The sequence below is a fragment of the Thermobia domestica genome, chromosome 7, assembly GCF_964235325.1.
Source record: "Thermobia domestica chromosome 7, izTheDome1.hap1.1, whole genome shotgun sequence".
Lineage (NCBI taxonomy): Eukaryota > Metazoa > Arthropoda > Insecta > Zygentoma > Lepismatidae > Thermobia > Thermobia domestica.
In genome coordinates, this window is record NC_137460.1 from 202,295,123 (window position 1) to 202,310,728 (window position 15,606).

General features: G+C 37.1%; 1 protein-coding gene across 2 annotated transcripts in view; it reads right to left on the reverse strand.

The window, feature by feature from the left end:
* Positions 1 to 15,606, reverse strand: part of Rad23 (UV excision repair protein Rad23) — a 61,827-nt gene that overhangs the window by 45,266 nt on the left and 955 nt on the right. For both annotated transcript variants that reach the window (XM_081765777.1, XM_081765776.1), the window contains exons 2-4: positions 14,081 to 14,159; positions 7,258 to 7,468; positions 1,833 to 1,980 (exon numbers count right to left, since the gene is read on the reverse strand). In XM_081765777.1, the coding sequence (XP_081621903.1) occupies positions 1,833 to 1,980; positions 7,258 to 7,468; positions 14,081 to 14,159 (438 nt within the window). The remainder of the gene's footprint in view (positions 1 to 1,832; positions 1,981 to 7,257; positions 7,469 to 14,080; positions 14,160 to 15,606) is intronic.

Consider the following 15,606-nt stretch of genomic DNA (forward strand, 5'->3'; position numbering starts at 1 on the left):
TATATATATAGGGTGTCGGTAACCTTTCAGGTCAAGTTTATACAGGTAATAGACGAATCCAATATAAGAATTTTGAGATAGGAAACCGAAGATCGAAAACGCCTAGTTCAAGCAAGACGTCATCTTGAAGTTGCAGCAATCTGTGAGAACAAATGGTACAACGCTTGAATAACTACATAACGAAAAATACATTATGCCATCGCCATTCAAAACGCAGAAACACAACACAATACGGACCTTATCTCCTGCCGCCTCGCTCGATTGGAAACAGTATCTGGTGTGTTCCTTCGTGATATATTGCCCGAACTATTGAAGACGGTGCCTCTAGATGTCCGCACAAGAATGTATGTACAACCTGACGGCGCACCTGCCCACTTCGATGTGGATGTTCGCCATTATTTGGATACAACCTTCCCTAGCCGTTGGACTGAAAGAGAAGGTCCCATACGGTGGCCAGCGCGCTCCCCGGATTTCAACCTTCTCGACTTTTTCCTTTGGGGACACATCAAGTCCTTGGTGTATGGATTGCCAGTAGAATCTGAGGAGGATTTGCCTGCAAGTATCTTAGCTGCCTGCTTGATTGTGCAAGAGACACTCGGAATATCTGAGCGAGTGAGGCAAAATTTTCTTAGGTGTTATGCTACGTGCATCGAGATTGGTCATTTTGAGCAGTTCCTATGAATTTTTGGTACGTACAATGCAGTAGTAGTTTCTTTGTACTAACCTTACATATCGTCGCTGCGCCTCGGAGAACCGCTATGTGACGTTTTTGTCGAAAATGAGTTTTACCTTGCAAATAAACCTGAAAGCTGTCACGCAGCGTCTCTTATAATGCGGTAAGTGAATATTCAATTGTTTCGCCACAACAATGAGAAAACTAATAGATTGAAATTAAGGGCTTCAAGTTCTCATCACGTACGTATAGATCCTTTCTGTGCTTATAAAGGCGTAAGAGATAAACTGACCTGTGCTCTGTAACCACAAAAATAGTAATATAATATTGTTGAAGCAAGCTACAAGAATGTCCAGTGCATAATATACGCAGAACCAATTTTATTATATTTTTCAAGTGTTTTTGTGTGTATTTGGCAAAATTTTAAGTTTGGAATGTTTTTTGCTTTTCCTCAAAAGTTGTGGTTTTAACACATGCGGTTCTTCGAGGCGCAGCGACGATATTCAGATGTAGTGTTATGCCAACAACGAAGGTTACATCGACCTGGTAACACATTTGTTATTGAAACATCGTACTTGTTCCCACATATTGCTGCAACTTCAAGCTGGCGTGGCGCTTGAAATAGCCGTTTTCGACCTTCGGTTTTCTATCTCAAAATACTTATACTGGGTTCCTCCTTCACCTGTATAAATTTGACACAAAAGGTTGTTGGAACCTTGTATATATACAACCCACTATTGAATCTACTAAAAGCAAACTCAAGCGTGCACACTACAGATCAATTAAATATACACTATCAATAGTTGTGGGTTTAACGATTTCACGCTTAAAAAACAAAGTATACGCATCCGAAAAGATACGCATCAATGAGTAATTGTGAAATAATTGGTGGTGTAACAATGTGAGAAGAAACAAAAGATTCTTGAGAAACACACAGACGCGACTTTTCTATCATAAGTTCACATGGCTTTGCATCGAATCGTGCACCCTTCGCACCACACGTTAAGAGTTGTACCACTAAGCCATTGTCCCGCATTTGAAACAGTATTCAACTGTCTGAAATTACACTTTGCATTCCTAACGCCAAAATGTATTTAACTTAAATACAGTAACCTATAAAACACTTAAGTGCTGCGAGTAAATTCATATTGTTACTTACTTGCTCTCGTTCGTATCCCATATCCATGATATTCTGCACCATTTGATTATAGTCTTCTCCCATAAGTAAGGCAGATTCAGCCTGAGCTAAGCTGGAAGCTGGGGTGGATTCTGGAGTGCTGGCGGCTGCTACATTCGATTCTGTTGCTCTACAAACACGAAACAAAGTTAAGTGATGTTTGCAACAACACATCATACAATGTATTAAAACCGACATACAATAGACATATTAGTATATTAGCCACAAAAAGTAAGCATTTTTCAGATTCACTTTTTTTTGAGTTATAACTACTTAAATTGTCCCGAAGTCAATGACAAGACATGTTTGGAAGAAGTGTGCTATAGTATTATATCGTAATTGGATTGTAGTTTTTCGTCTCTTTCAGCAGATCTGGACCTAGAGTTTAACAAGGGTAAGCAGGCCCGTATTTATATATTGTGCTCCCCTGTGCTGTAAATAATTTTGCCGCCCCCTCTCCCCGAAAACGATCAATATTAGAGTTGCATTCATAGTTTTTGGGGTCGCTGAGATGAATAGTGGCAGTTTTAATCCAACTCAACTTCCAAGGGAGGGCGGCGAGACTTTAAAAGTAATCGAGGACGACAGATATTCAAGTTGAATTCATAGTTTTCGAGGTCACTGAGTTTAATGGTATCAGTTTTCATGATGTTCAAATTCATCCTCACCCCTTGGGGTGGGGGTGGGAGAGGATGACTTTTTAAAAATAATTAGATAAACTAGCTAATTGGTTACCGTAATTAGAGCGAATTAAAAACATTAATATATTTTCTCGCGCTTACGCGAGACTCTGTGGGTTGCTAGTTTTAAATATTACTTTATTGTGAATCTTAAAAAGAATTCCAAAATTTTTTTGCCCCCTAAATTCTGCCGCCCTGTGCTCGAGCATAGAATAGCACTTATCTAAATACGGGCCTGGGGATAAGAAACACATGATCTCCCATCTACCAGTATTTTTACCAAGATACAAAGCAATCAAAATCCCTGATTTATTTATTTTTTTATTTATTTATTTCGTCCAAAATGTTACTTATATAGTACAGAAACATGTGATTGATCACTAAGACTTGAATCATCGTCCATATCTATAACATGTCAACCGATCACTGAATTACGACCACCTACCTAATAACAGCAGCATGGAGATCCTTTCGTACAGCAGTGATTTCACATATTAGGAATCCAACGAGTTGCTGGTACATGCCCACTCGTACAGTCAACCATACTGTATCCAATAGTTTGTCCATATTGAGTGATTCAGTTTAAGGAAGGGAAGCAGAACTTTTTTGAATTTACCGTCTCGTAGCTGAACAAAACGAAATAAGGGAATATACGGAGTAGTAAGGTGAAGTGGAAAGCAATGTTACTGAGGGAGTGGCGATTTACAGCTTCCGTGATTTCTTTTCTTTCACTCCCCAACCAAATCGCCCCTACAGGCGGACAAAATAGCATGTTCTTACAAGGGTGTGATAACACTGAAAATTAAATCATAATTTGTTTCTGCACTCCTTCCTTCAGATAGTGTTCCAATGTCATGAAAGAAATATTGTTACCTGTCTGATATATCAAGCGGTACTATTTTTCTACAGTATCTCGCAAATCTCACTGTTTGTTTATTCATATAGACAATATTTCTCGCCTTACTTTTTGACCTGATTCTTAATTCATGACTTTCTTTTTGTTCGGGGAAAACAAGAGAGGTGCAGGAAATAATCCGGAAAATATTGTCTACATGTATGAAAAAAAAAAAAAAAAAAGTGAAGTTTGCGAAGTATCATAGAAAAATAATATCCCTTAACTCTCCCCACTAAATGACAATATTTGCTCTTTTTATAATTCCAGGTACCTCGTTCTGCTTTCTCTTCCTACAGAACAAGCTTCTTTTGAATTGACTCAAATAATATCTTGTTTTCACGTAATATTGGAATGTGTCTTCTAATTTGCATGATGTATGAAGGGTTTTCATGTATCCTAGTAGAATTGTTTCTATATTCAGTGAAAGAATGTTTACCAAAATGTAACAACTGACAAAGTACTGACTGAAAAAGACTTTCTAATTGAAGCCAGTTTATTTCTTTTTCGAAGGGAATTATCGAACATATATTGTAGATGTACAGATGGTGATCAGAAAAATGGAAACACCTGAACGAAATTGCAACTTACCAGATTAATATCGTGTCGGGCCACCTTTCGCCTTCAGAACAGCCTTAATGCGACGTGGGATGGAGGCACAGAGGTCGTGAATGGTAGCAAGTGGAATTTTACACCATTCCTCGTGAAGGGCATCGGCCAGTTCTGTGAGAGAGGATGGAGGTGGAAATCGTCGCCGGAGTCGTGTTTCCAAAACGGACCACATATGTTCAATTATGTTGAGATCTGGGGATTGGACGGGCCAGTGGAGGTGTTGAACTTCATCCCGATGTTCCTCAAACCACACTGCAACAACGTCAGCTGTGTGAATGGGTGCATTATCATCCTGGAAGATGGCGTCATTGTCCGGGAACAACATCCGGACCATAGGATGCAAGTGGGCTCCTAAAATTGCGATATAATCGTTGGCAGTAATTCGTCCGCTGTGTGACCACAGGACCCAATGAAAAAAATATGGCGGCCCACAGCATCACCAAGCCGCCGCCATGTTTCACAGTTGGGCGGACACACTGCAGATCATAAGCTTCTTTGGGCGTTCTCCACACATAAACACGACCCGTGGTTGGGAATAGGGTGAAGGATGACTCATACGACCATATCACACGTTTCCAGTCCTCAACTGTCCAAGTTCCATGGTCGCAGCACCATTTGCGGCGTGCGAAAGCGTTATGGTCCCTGATGAGCGGTTTGGCCCGTGCAACACGACCCCGTAAGGTCATGTCATGTAATTCGCGGCGGACTGTGATTGTCGAAACAGGGTGGGGGAGGTGCTGATTGAGTTCCTCCGTTACTTGTTCCGCAGTGACACGACGGTTCTGCGTGACAATGCGCTTTAATGCCCGGCGTGACCCGTCACTCACGATTTTCTTCCGCCCACTGTTCCGCTTCCCCGATGTTGTTTTCCCGTGTGTTGTGTAGGCCGTCATCACCTTCGACACTGTCCCACGCGACACATCTAACACAGTAGCCACTGCCGTCACACTCACTCCACATAACCGCGCACCAACAATTTGCCCTCTTTGAAAATCTGAGAGGTCTTCCATTTTACACTACCTCCGTCTGCTGCAGCCACTGGACACTGCTGTTCCACTGCGCCTGACGTAGTATGGAGACCGACCTAACACACCACCACCAGCGGTCCGGCGCTGCGGGCGCCACGATACTACTGCCAACCCATACATCTGACATGTTGCCAACTACAGGTGTTCCCATTTTTCTGATCATCATCTGTATGAGCATACTATAGTTCATACCGACGAGTTGGTACACATCGCAACCACAATCATCACATGATTCAACATTGTTTAAATATTGGCAAGTACTTCATGATGTATAGTACAAACAACTTGCTCAATGGAGTCCTACAACACACTCAAGGACGTAGCTTATCGCGCTACATTGTAGACTTCAGGCTTCATCAAATACGAACTGGAATACATCCACTCACGCCATATTGCTCAGCCATGGCCACAATTTGCATGGCAGATTCGTCCACTTCAATCAAAAACGTATCAACATAAAACTAAGCTGTGAAATCACACCAAATTCTTTAAATTTTCGACTAATGCAAGAGATATTGTACAAAGGCATTTGGGTTCTTTGTCGCCTAAATGCAGCAGTTTTGCGTTCAGACGCTGTCAAAGTACGAAGTGATATTTATCCATCCACAGGACGTTGCGTAACCAGTTCCATATTATCTTCTATTTGCTGAGAACCCGCTAAGCAAATTCTTGCCGCTTACTGAAATCGAAATGTTGAATTTTGAAGGGATGATTCATAACAGTCTCCATACACTTACATAAGAAATGAGTTTCTATATCCATCGGTTGACACGTATTTTATCAAATTTCAGGCATCCGAAGAATTTCTGCTCTTCGGGGGAGAAAGGATGAAAATTTTCCCCCCGTATTTATTGCTTTAACATACAATAGATCGGGAGCTATTATTATTTATGAGGGGAGTAATCACGAACGGGCACGGTGGCTAAATGGTAGAGCGATATCTTTTGTTTAAGGGGTACTTGTTCGATCCCAGGCCAACTGAGATATGGTGAACAACATGATATTCTTGGATTATCTCGAAGTTCTCCAGTTTTCCCCATATTCCCGTTTCATCAATTCTCTCATTACTCATCCGTCTCCTCTAGCCTAAAAGACAAATGTAGGACGTTAAACTTTAAAGTTCAATTCACTTTTACTCACCCTTACCAACCTTCCTTAATTTATATTTGGCACTAGCACTCACGTAACCAGCAATTCGTTCTGCTACATTTTCGCTCCCAATGAGACTAATTATAAAATGTTTGTGCCTAGTGTTATCATTGATTGTCCCTTCTGAGCACAATAAGGTAATGCTAGCAGATTGAATTAAATCGAAGTTTAAATCTTTTTTGGTAACTGAGATTTTCATTTCAAGCAAAGTACCAGAATATTCTACGGATATTCAGTTACGACAGTATAGGCGTTAAAGAGAGGAAGGTGAATAGCTTTTAAAAACGACGTCGTTGGTTATTTACAAACCACACTCCTGTTCCTAAACACACATTTAGCAGGAACAACGAATATTCGTTTTACAGAGAAAGCGTAGTTTCCAAACGTAACTTTTTCCCCCTAAGGAGAAATTTTAAGATTCTGACAATAGGGAGAGTAGTCACATGATCTACATAAAACATTCAAATTTTGTTAATAATACTAATACTAATACTAATAATAATGCTACTTATTCCCTTTGGATCGAGGAACAGAAAGAATAGTTCAAGCAGCAGATATTGGTATCGAAGCATTATTGAAAACTGGTTTGGAAGTTATTCACAAAAGAACATATCGAATGTTCATATCTATTTCTGCTGGTGAAGATACACTTAATATATTTTAAAATACATTGCTAAACCTTTTAAATTTTATTTTTCGTTACTTTGACATACGTGTAAGGTACCTTAAATCAAATAATATAAGAATTCTTATAGATTAATTATAACTTACCAGCTTAGGAACACTGTTATTTACATTGTTACAAAACTCATTACCGGCATTCGTTAAATCGTCGGATAATAACAGAGAAGGGTCTCCTAAGACGAAACGAAGAAACTATGACATTTTCTTGTTATACTAAATACCCGCACTCAGATATCTTACACATCGGAACGTCACTTAAATTTTACTTCTTGCAATTCTGTCATTAATACCATATTATCTTTCCTGTGATATTAAAAGTGTGAACAGCAAAGTGGCGTGTGATAATATTGATGGTAATTTACCTTTGTGTTGGTGGTGTTTCTTCCGACCTTGCCTGAGACTTCTCCTCCTCCTGCTTGCCCTCCCCGGCGCCCGAGTCAGTGGCCACAGCCGTCGGGTCACTCGGCCCTACAGGAGGCGGAGCTGCCTTTGGTTTGGTTACCATTACAACGATAAATTTCTTCTCATCTATATTATATTCACTCAGAGCACTATCATCGTTTAAGATTTTCCCTGAAATATACATAATTTTTTTAAAAGTTACATGTCAATAAACAGCTTCAGTTTTCTCTTACATTCTATATACGCAATACACTTTTAAATACTCTAAATAATATACAACGTATAACGTTACTTTCCTTCGAATTCAATAATAATAATAATAATAATAATAATAATAATAATAATAATAATAATAATAATAATAATAATAATAATAATAATAATAATAATAATAATAATAAATATGTAAAACAGACAAAGCAAATCCAAGCATATCATTAGATGCAAAAATTAGCAAATTTTGTAGGGTATTACAGATGTGCAAGCTGTTGCTTCTTTTTGCAACATTATCAAGCCTATTATAAAAAGGAGTTACATTCTAATTTAGGTAACTGATAAGGAAATAAATGTATTATTTGAGGAGCCAATCCTGTACCAAGTTCAGGGCTCATACTGGTCTAGCCTCTTGTGAATAGTTGAAAAGTGGCCAAAAGCACACGAAAAAGTGACCAAAATCTCATCATGTCCCTTTTTTCCTTTGTCAATTTCTTCATCACCTCTCTCTTTGTTGTTTTGTTTCATCTTTTCTTCTTTACTTCTTCCTTTCGAGCTTCCTCTTTTCTTAGGTTTTCTAAGTATGCCTTGTAGTTACGATAAGCAGACTTAGATGTAAGAAGCTTCTGAGTAAGTGGAACCAGTTCTGGCCTATTTCCGAATTTCTTCATCCCAGACATTACATTTAACTTAGCATTTTAGAATTCTCAAAGCCATGAAATATTCAAATTCATCACCTACTCTTAAGAAGAACATAAAAGAAGCATAACACAAGACGAACATGATGAACCACACAAACACACACATAAAACGTTGACCGGAGCATTAAATATTACGAAAAAAAACTAAAAGACTAAAGACTATTATGATAGAAGAAAGAATAGACACAGAAGGGTTCTCAACCTCACCTTGAGAGCTTAAGCATTCACCAACCATCCACAGTGTTTTAGAAAGAATAAAAGCTGAAGCGAGAATAAGGGTTCTCAACCTCACCTTGAGAGCTTAAGCATTCACCAACCATCCACAGTGTTTTAGAAAGAATAAAAGCTGAAGCGAGAATAAAGCTGACTGTTTCACATGTGGTAGCAAGTACTGAAGCTTTCATAAGAGTAATGAGTAACAAGTTTCTGCCTTTTCCCATTTATTTTTATATTTTTCTCAGAAAACTGCCAATGCAAAACATAAATCACACGAAAAAGTCACTTTTAATGACCAACTTGAAAAAAAAAAGTAACTTTTAGTTAAAAAAAAGTGACTCGCTATAAGCCCTGCAAGTTTCTCCCACAGTGTTTCTATAACGCCTGTTGGTGAATGATGGAGGCTTCAACCAAGATGTTGAGCATCTGGCGTGCCATGTGGTATCGGCAATCAGTATTCGGTATCAGTAGTTTCACCTAGCCCCTAAAAATTACAGGATAATATCAAGTGCTTAGTTGCTGAACTGAACAACTGAATCGTCTCATAAGACCACCCCAACGGACGATCAGATAATTTAGTTTTTAGGTATACACGGACTTACTATATGGCTGAAACAGAACCGCGTCATGTGTTCAAAATTCTTTTCAGCACCGAGTCTATATGAGATGTGAGCCTACAGCTTAAAGTGGAATAGAATCACATGAGCTCCCACCGGAAATCGACCGAATGCGCGTACAGTAACCATCTCGCCGCAAGGGAGCTTGACGGGTCTTGTCATATTCATTAATGGTCTTCAGTATTATCTCGTTAACTGTACTACTAACCCTGCCATGATACTTCACATTATTAACTATAGGTTCAGCAGAGAAAATCATCTGGAGACAGGATTTTTCAGCAAACCAAGTGCTGATATTAAATACAGGAACTGTGACAACCAGGATGCTCAGGACAACGTCTGTAGGAATTATAGTCACCCATGACTTCTGGAAACTTGAAGGAAACAAGATGCTTTCTGTAATCTATACATACAATAACTGCAAACTCCTAGTGATAGCGAAGGCAACGAATGATACGCTGCGTTCTTGTTCCACGAAATCTTGGCTAGATTTTTCATACAACAATACGCTTGTTTCTGCTGTGTCTGTCTTATTTGTTTTCTGAGTCCGAAACACAGGAAGGAATCAGCACATATGCTTATACTTTGCAAACACATTACAAATGGAGAACAGCATGCATGAAAAAACCTGCTATTTAAATACAGTAAAACCTGTTAACTTGTCCAAGTGCCTATGGAACTTGTATTTTTCCCTAAGATATTATTACTTATTACTCTCTAAGTTGGTTTCTAGTCTATCTTGAAACTTGGCCACATTGAAGCAACAACATTAATAATAGTCACCTCTGTAGTCATAATTTCTTAAAACATCTTTTACTACTGTCGAATATTTCAGGAAATCAGTAAACCGAAGAGAGAAAGGGGTAAAACTTATCCACTGAAAGAAACTTCTCCGAAAAATACGTAAGCGGTCGTCATCGGCAAGTTTATAAATAGATTGGTCCCATTAAGCTTCCCATTTATATTATACACTGCTTATTATTCAATCCAGACGGATTAACATGTCTTCGAATCCTTTTTCCACTTGGGGAGACCGCAGGAAATTTAAAACAAATGACAATCGGACACTCGGTATAAAATGTTTAAAATTTTAAAATCACATATAAACAGTGTTCAAATGAACTTGAATAGATACCTATTTCATAGGATCTTTTAAATTATAAAAATAACTTCTAACATGTTTTATTTATTAAATATAAACTAATGCATAGATAATAATTAGCAGTTGCATTACACAAGTTTTTATTAGGATCTATAATAGTTTTTTGTTTTAAATACCGTATTTACGCGAATCTAAGACACCCTCAAATGCAAGACGCACCCCCAATTCTTAAAGGAAAAAAAAAATTAAAAATTCCTACAATGCAAGACACACGGATGTAAGAATGTGTCATCAACTGTCGTGCTTCAAGATGTGTGACTCACTTGTTTGAGCTCTTTAAACGGAAGATACCAGCCACGGTATGTGGGAGGGGAAGGAACAATCTCCGCTGTCGTAAATTCACAAGAATAATTCATCTCTTTCATTTGCCACTGGTTTGCGGGCTAATTTTAAAGGGTTTTTATTTCGCGTAAAATGCAAGATTTTAGTTCCACATTCTGTTGGTACACACAAATTACACCTTTTTTACAGAACCGTGACTAACAGGATTAGAAATTTCTGGCAACACTCCATCTAACCTGGCCTAAATTTGCATAACTCAAATTTAAGACGCACCTTGAATTTGGAGGCAAAAATATCGACCAAAAAGTTCGTCTTAGAATGACATAAATACGGTAATCATTTACTGATTTTAAAATGTCGTTCAAAGCGAATCGAAATTCCCTGAGATTTCCTGGTTTGCATATTATTTTATTGAAACTGTTCTTGAAACCATACTGGAAACAGTTTCAGTTTCTTTCCTAATAAAAGTCAAATTCTTCAAACATTTTAGAAGCAAAGACCAAACGCTTTGACTTTTTAGAAATAATGAAATAAAACTCAAGTGACTTCAAAGAAATTGTCTTTCAATCTTTTCAACATTAACTTTGCATAGGCATTGTCGAAATCGAAAAAATGTAACAATTTTCAAGGGAAGTTCATAGCTAAAACAGTCCGTGACATATTCAACTTTTATGCCTCTTTTACGCTACATCCACTCCATCCACCTTAGTATCAAATTCTAACACATTACGTAAGTCATTATCAAAAGTGAGCGGAGACAAGGTGGCTCAGTGGTGGAGCGCTTGCCTTTGGCGCATGAGGTCCCTGGTTCGATCCCCGATCAAGTTTGTGGTGGATAACATCGTATCTGAGTTTTCTCGGAATGCTCCCATTTCCTCCTACATTTTCATTCCATCTATCCTTCCATTATCCCTTTCATTCATTTGCCTTATTATCCGTCTTCCTTAGAATAAAGAGCATAACGTGCGAACTGAAAGACTTCATTTTATTTTTCTTTTACCCAAAAGTGTGCCAGGTTACGAACATAATGCACGTTTCATAGAAAAGTTTTTTTATTTATATCTTTCAAAACGGTAACAATCACTATTTTTCGTTATTTAATTAGATGCTGTTTCATAGGTATATTTTTTTAGGTCAACAATACGAAGTAACTTGGCATTAGCAATGGGAAATAATGATGATAAAAAAAAATTAGATGTGTTGGCGATTTTAAATTACAGTTACTATGCAACAAACAAACAAACAAACAAAAAAAAAAAGGTAGGCGAAAGTCAGATTTACAAATACGTAGCGTTATGTTGTTTACAACTAAATTTACCCAAAAAAAAAAGAGAGAGAGGGGGGGGGGAGCTTTCCGCATGATTTCACACTTGCCAACACATTAAAAACAAATCGATAAGAAGTGATAAGCGTAGTAGTAGTAGTAAGAATACATATACTACTACCAAGATAAGCGTGGACAAAATCACATTCCTTAGTCTAAAGATCACTGCTGTGTATACAAACATTGGAGGCCACCTGATAAAACATTATCAACATTACTTAAAAACCTCAATTAGATGCATGGTAATTTGTATTAACAAAATTTCCACGACGATGTCTACAGCTTCTTCATTCACCTCATACGAAGTTCTTACTGCCTAGTGGAAATAAAGAGCTTTTCGGATCAAACGATAATACGAAACGGTATACATCTCAAAGCCTACGTACTGAAAATAGTTAAGCGTATAAATAAATAATACACAAATTAAACTTCTTCCAATATAATTACTTAATAAATGCACACATTTAATCTCATCAGTGAAGTGCTCGATTTACGGTGGGCCCGGAACTTCAGTTTTTTTTCTCTCTCTCTCTCTCTCTTTCTTTTCTTTCTTCACAAATTCAAACGCCACTATTCCAATTTTGGAACAATCTTCTACGAAATCCTCTTAATATTTGTTTTTCATGATCACTTTCTCAACTGAATTTATAATGTTGTTTCAAACTAATTCGCTTTCTAAAGACGAGTGTCTCGGCAACAATAAATACTTTATTTAAAAAGGTATTTTGTACGTTTTAGTAATAGAATTGATTTTGGGAAAAGACAAGTATAAAGCTTTCAAAAATCGCCAAACATGCAAGTTAACGTATTATTTTACAAACCATTTTATTCCCTTTTAGTATTCCTGCTAGTAGTAAATTATTACATACCAGCTTCTTCTTAATACACCTCCACGGTCTAAATAACGTGTAAGTTTTGTATGATTACCTTCTATTTACTGTCCCATCCAGCAGATACAATATGACACGGAACACACAATTTGAAGCCGGCTTCACTTCTTTCTGAGCCTAATGAACTCCACCACCCCACTGAACAAGGGATCATTTTTTTTTTTTGGAAATGATTTAAAACCACGAGTTGACTTAAACTTCTCATCTTCATTCTCAGTGCATCTGAGCTGAAAAGCGTTAAATCTGTGGCTAAGATCTGAAAATCTCCCTCCCCTCTATGATTAGTACTGAAGAGGGTAAGAGGCTGTGGCTGAGTGAAGGCAAGAATTTCCGCGTATTGTGAGGTTCAAGTAAGGATTGGGGTATATGCTCACCTCTGTGCTATGGAAGTAACTACGCAACACAGTCATCAAATAAATCGAGTGTTTTTGAGATCACTACACTGAAAGAAAGAAATTCGGGAAGTGATACACTTCTGTCAGCTTCCGTACCATGATCAAAACGGTCCTGAAAGCTAAGTTTAGTGACATTACAAAACGCAAGTCGTGCATTTCTCTACTATTTCTACCGACACCCAACGTATTTTGAACCACACATTCAACTCCAATCATGCTTTCAATGTCTGAGTCTTGTCCAATTTTCTCAGTAAACTAGATCATTTCTTCATTTCTGATTTTCGTCACAAGTACTCCTCAGCAGAAAGAAACAAAGGCATGCATGACACACGTTCTCGAGGTCACCACAAATGACCTTTCTTGTACGGAAGCTGCATATTTTCGCAACATTTCTTATTAAACCAACGTAGAAATCACAAAAAGATTCTGAAATCTATTTTCGTGACTTAGATTTCTCCCTTCACTCCTATGAACATATAAAAGTTCAGATACTGAACTAAATAAAGGAATAAGTAAATTAATTAATTAATTAAATGCCCGAAGTTAGTCATGTACAACTGAACGTAAAGATGACACGTTAATGTGAAATTTTGAAACATGTTGTAGAAATTGTGGTTCCACGATGAAGTTTACAAGCTTTACTTATAGTTTTCATTGATATCTCCTTATGGAAATTCCTATTCTTCTTGATCTTCATCACCTCCAAAGAGGTGTTTTATAATGGCGCAGATGTTAAAATCCGTCTCGCCAACACTAGAAATGTACTTACACTAAGTTGTTCAAAATTTTATACATTTGTTGAGTATCCGGTCAAATAATTACCTTACATTGTTATAACTAATTATAGGATTTTACAAAGATTTTGTGATCGAATTTATATATATATCCCACCGAATTAAAATTATTGTAAAAATATAATGTACATAAAGTTATGGAAACTCCTAGCTAATGAAAAGAAAATTTTGAAGAGAATGTATACTTACCCGCATAAATAAGTCGCTGATTTGCAGCAGGATATTCTTTTCCTTTTTGTTGTTCTATTTTTTCCTTAAGATGTTTTACCTGAAAAATTCGACATCATGATGATTACCACAACGGCAAAATGTAACAAGGAACAAATCATACAAAATGCTACTTTTATAAACAATTATCAAGAGATAAGAAAGTACCTTTAAAATATAAACTGTTCATAACATACTAGCATAAAAAAAACTTCACACTAAAACACTGCATTTTTATCTTCTTTATTTGGGCTTCAAATAGTTGCCACTTATAAGAGCATTACGCATTTGCGAATTTTCGAAACAATCATATTGATACCTCCGCCACTATCCACCTCCCGGCGAAGAAAGAAAGAAAAAAAAATTAAATGACTCCAAATGTGAAGTCAACTCTTAAAAAACTAATTCACATGCTAGATGTTACATGAAGAATATTTTGATTAAACTAGCGCATAGCACATTCTTTTCGTTATGCAGTTAACATGGTATTGAAGCAAAGAGAAATACTCTTTCTCTTACATTTTTTACACACTTTAAATTCTATTAGTTTCTGAAATTATTCTCCTAAACATATTTATTACTGATTTAGAATAGAGCCACTTGCATTTCTCATCACTATAGAATAAAATTTGACACTCAAAATGTTACTTTAAGGTGCCGTATAATCTTTTCTGCAATCATAGCAGCGCGAGTTTCGTTTCCTCAGTAATTATTTCAGGTGTACTTGTGTGTTTATTTTACATCCTCAAGCTAAGACTTTGAATTTCTACACGTTACACGAGTAACTTATTTTGTAAAAAACACTTTAGCTGCAGTTCACTTAGCTATAACTAAAATCCCTCTAAAAAGCAAAATACAATGTTGCACACACTTTGAACAGACCGGAATCCCGGGACAGATGGTCACTCTGCGTGAGGTTCCAGTAGCAATAACGACGCCCTGCAGACAGAAAGAGCACCAGATAGAACTGCCTAATTAAAGAAGGGGTCCAGCTCTTTTCTCTAAAAAAAAAAATGTTAAATTTTGGCAATTTCTGTTCACATTCGGTTAGTTTAGCTTATGTTATATTAGAGTAGGAGTCCCGCATAATTTTCTAGAAAAAATTATAGAATTTCGCTTATTTCTACTAATATTACGTTAGTTTAGGTTAGTTCAGGTTAGCTTACGTTAGTTTATGTTAGATTTGGTTACGTTATGTTACGTCTAAGTACTTGCATCACTCATTTCTCCTATAAATTTTGTGTTTTTTACGTGCTTCTGGACCCCTTGTACTAAACATACCACGAATTAAATATTAAACTTTGGTACAGAAAGGAACCAATTATTACGCTTTTGGCCAAAAACTAGGCGGACGACCAACTTCAGAATAAATACCAATTTGGGCAACCGTCAAGTTAATATGGGTGCACACTGTCTTTGGGAATTATTTCAGAGCACAAAAAGTAAAGTAATATATTAGTTTTTAATCTGGCGGTGTATTGTAAATCTGACCGTTCAATTCTTATTAA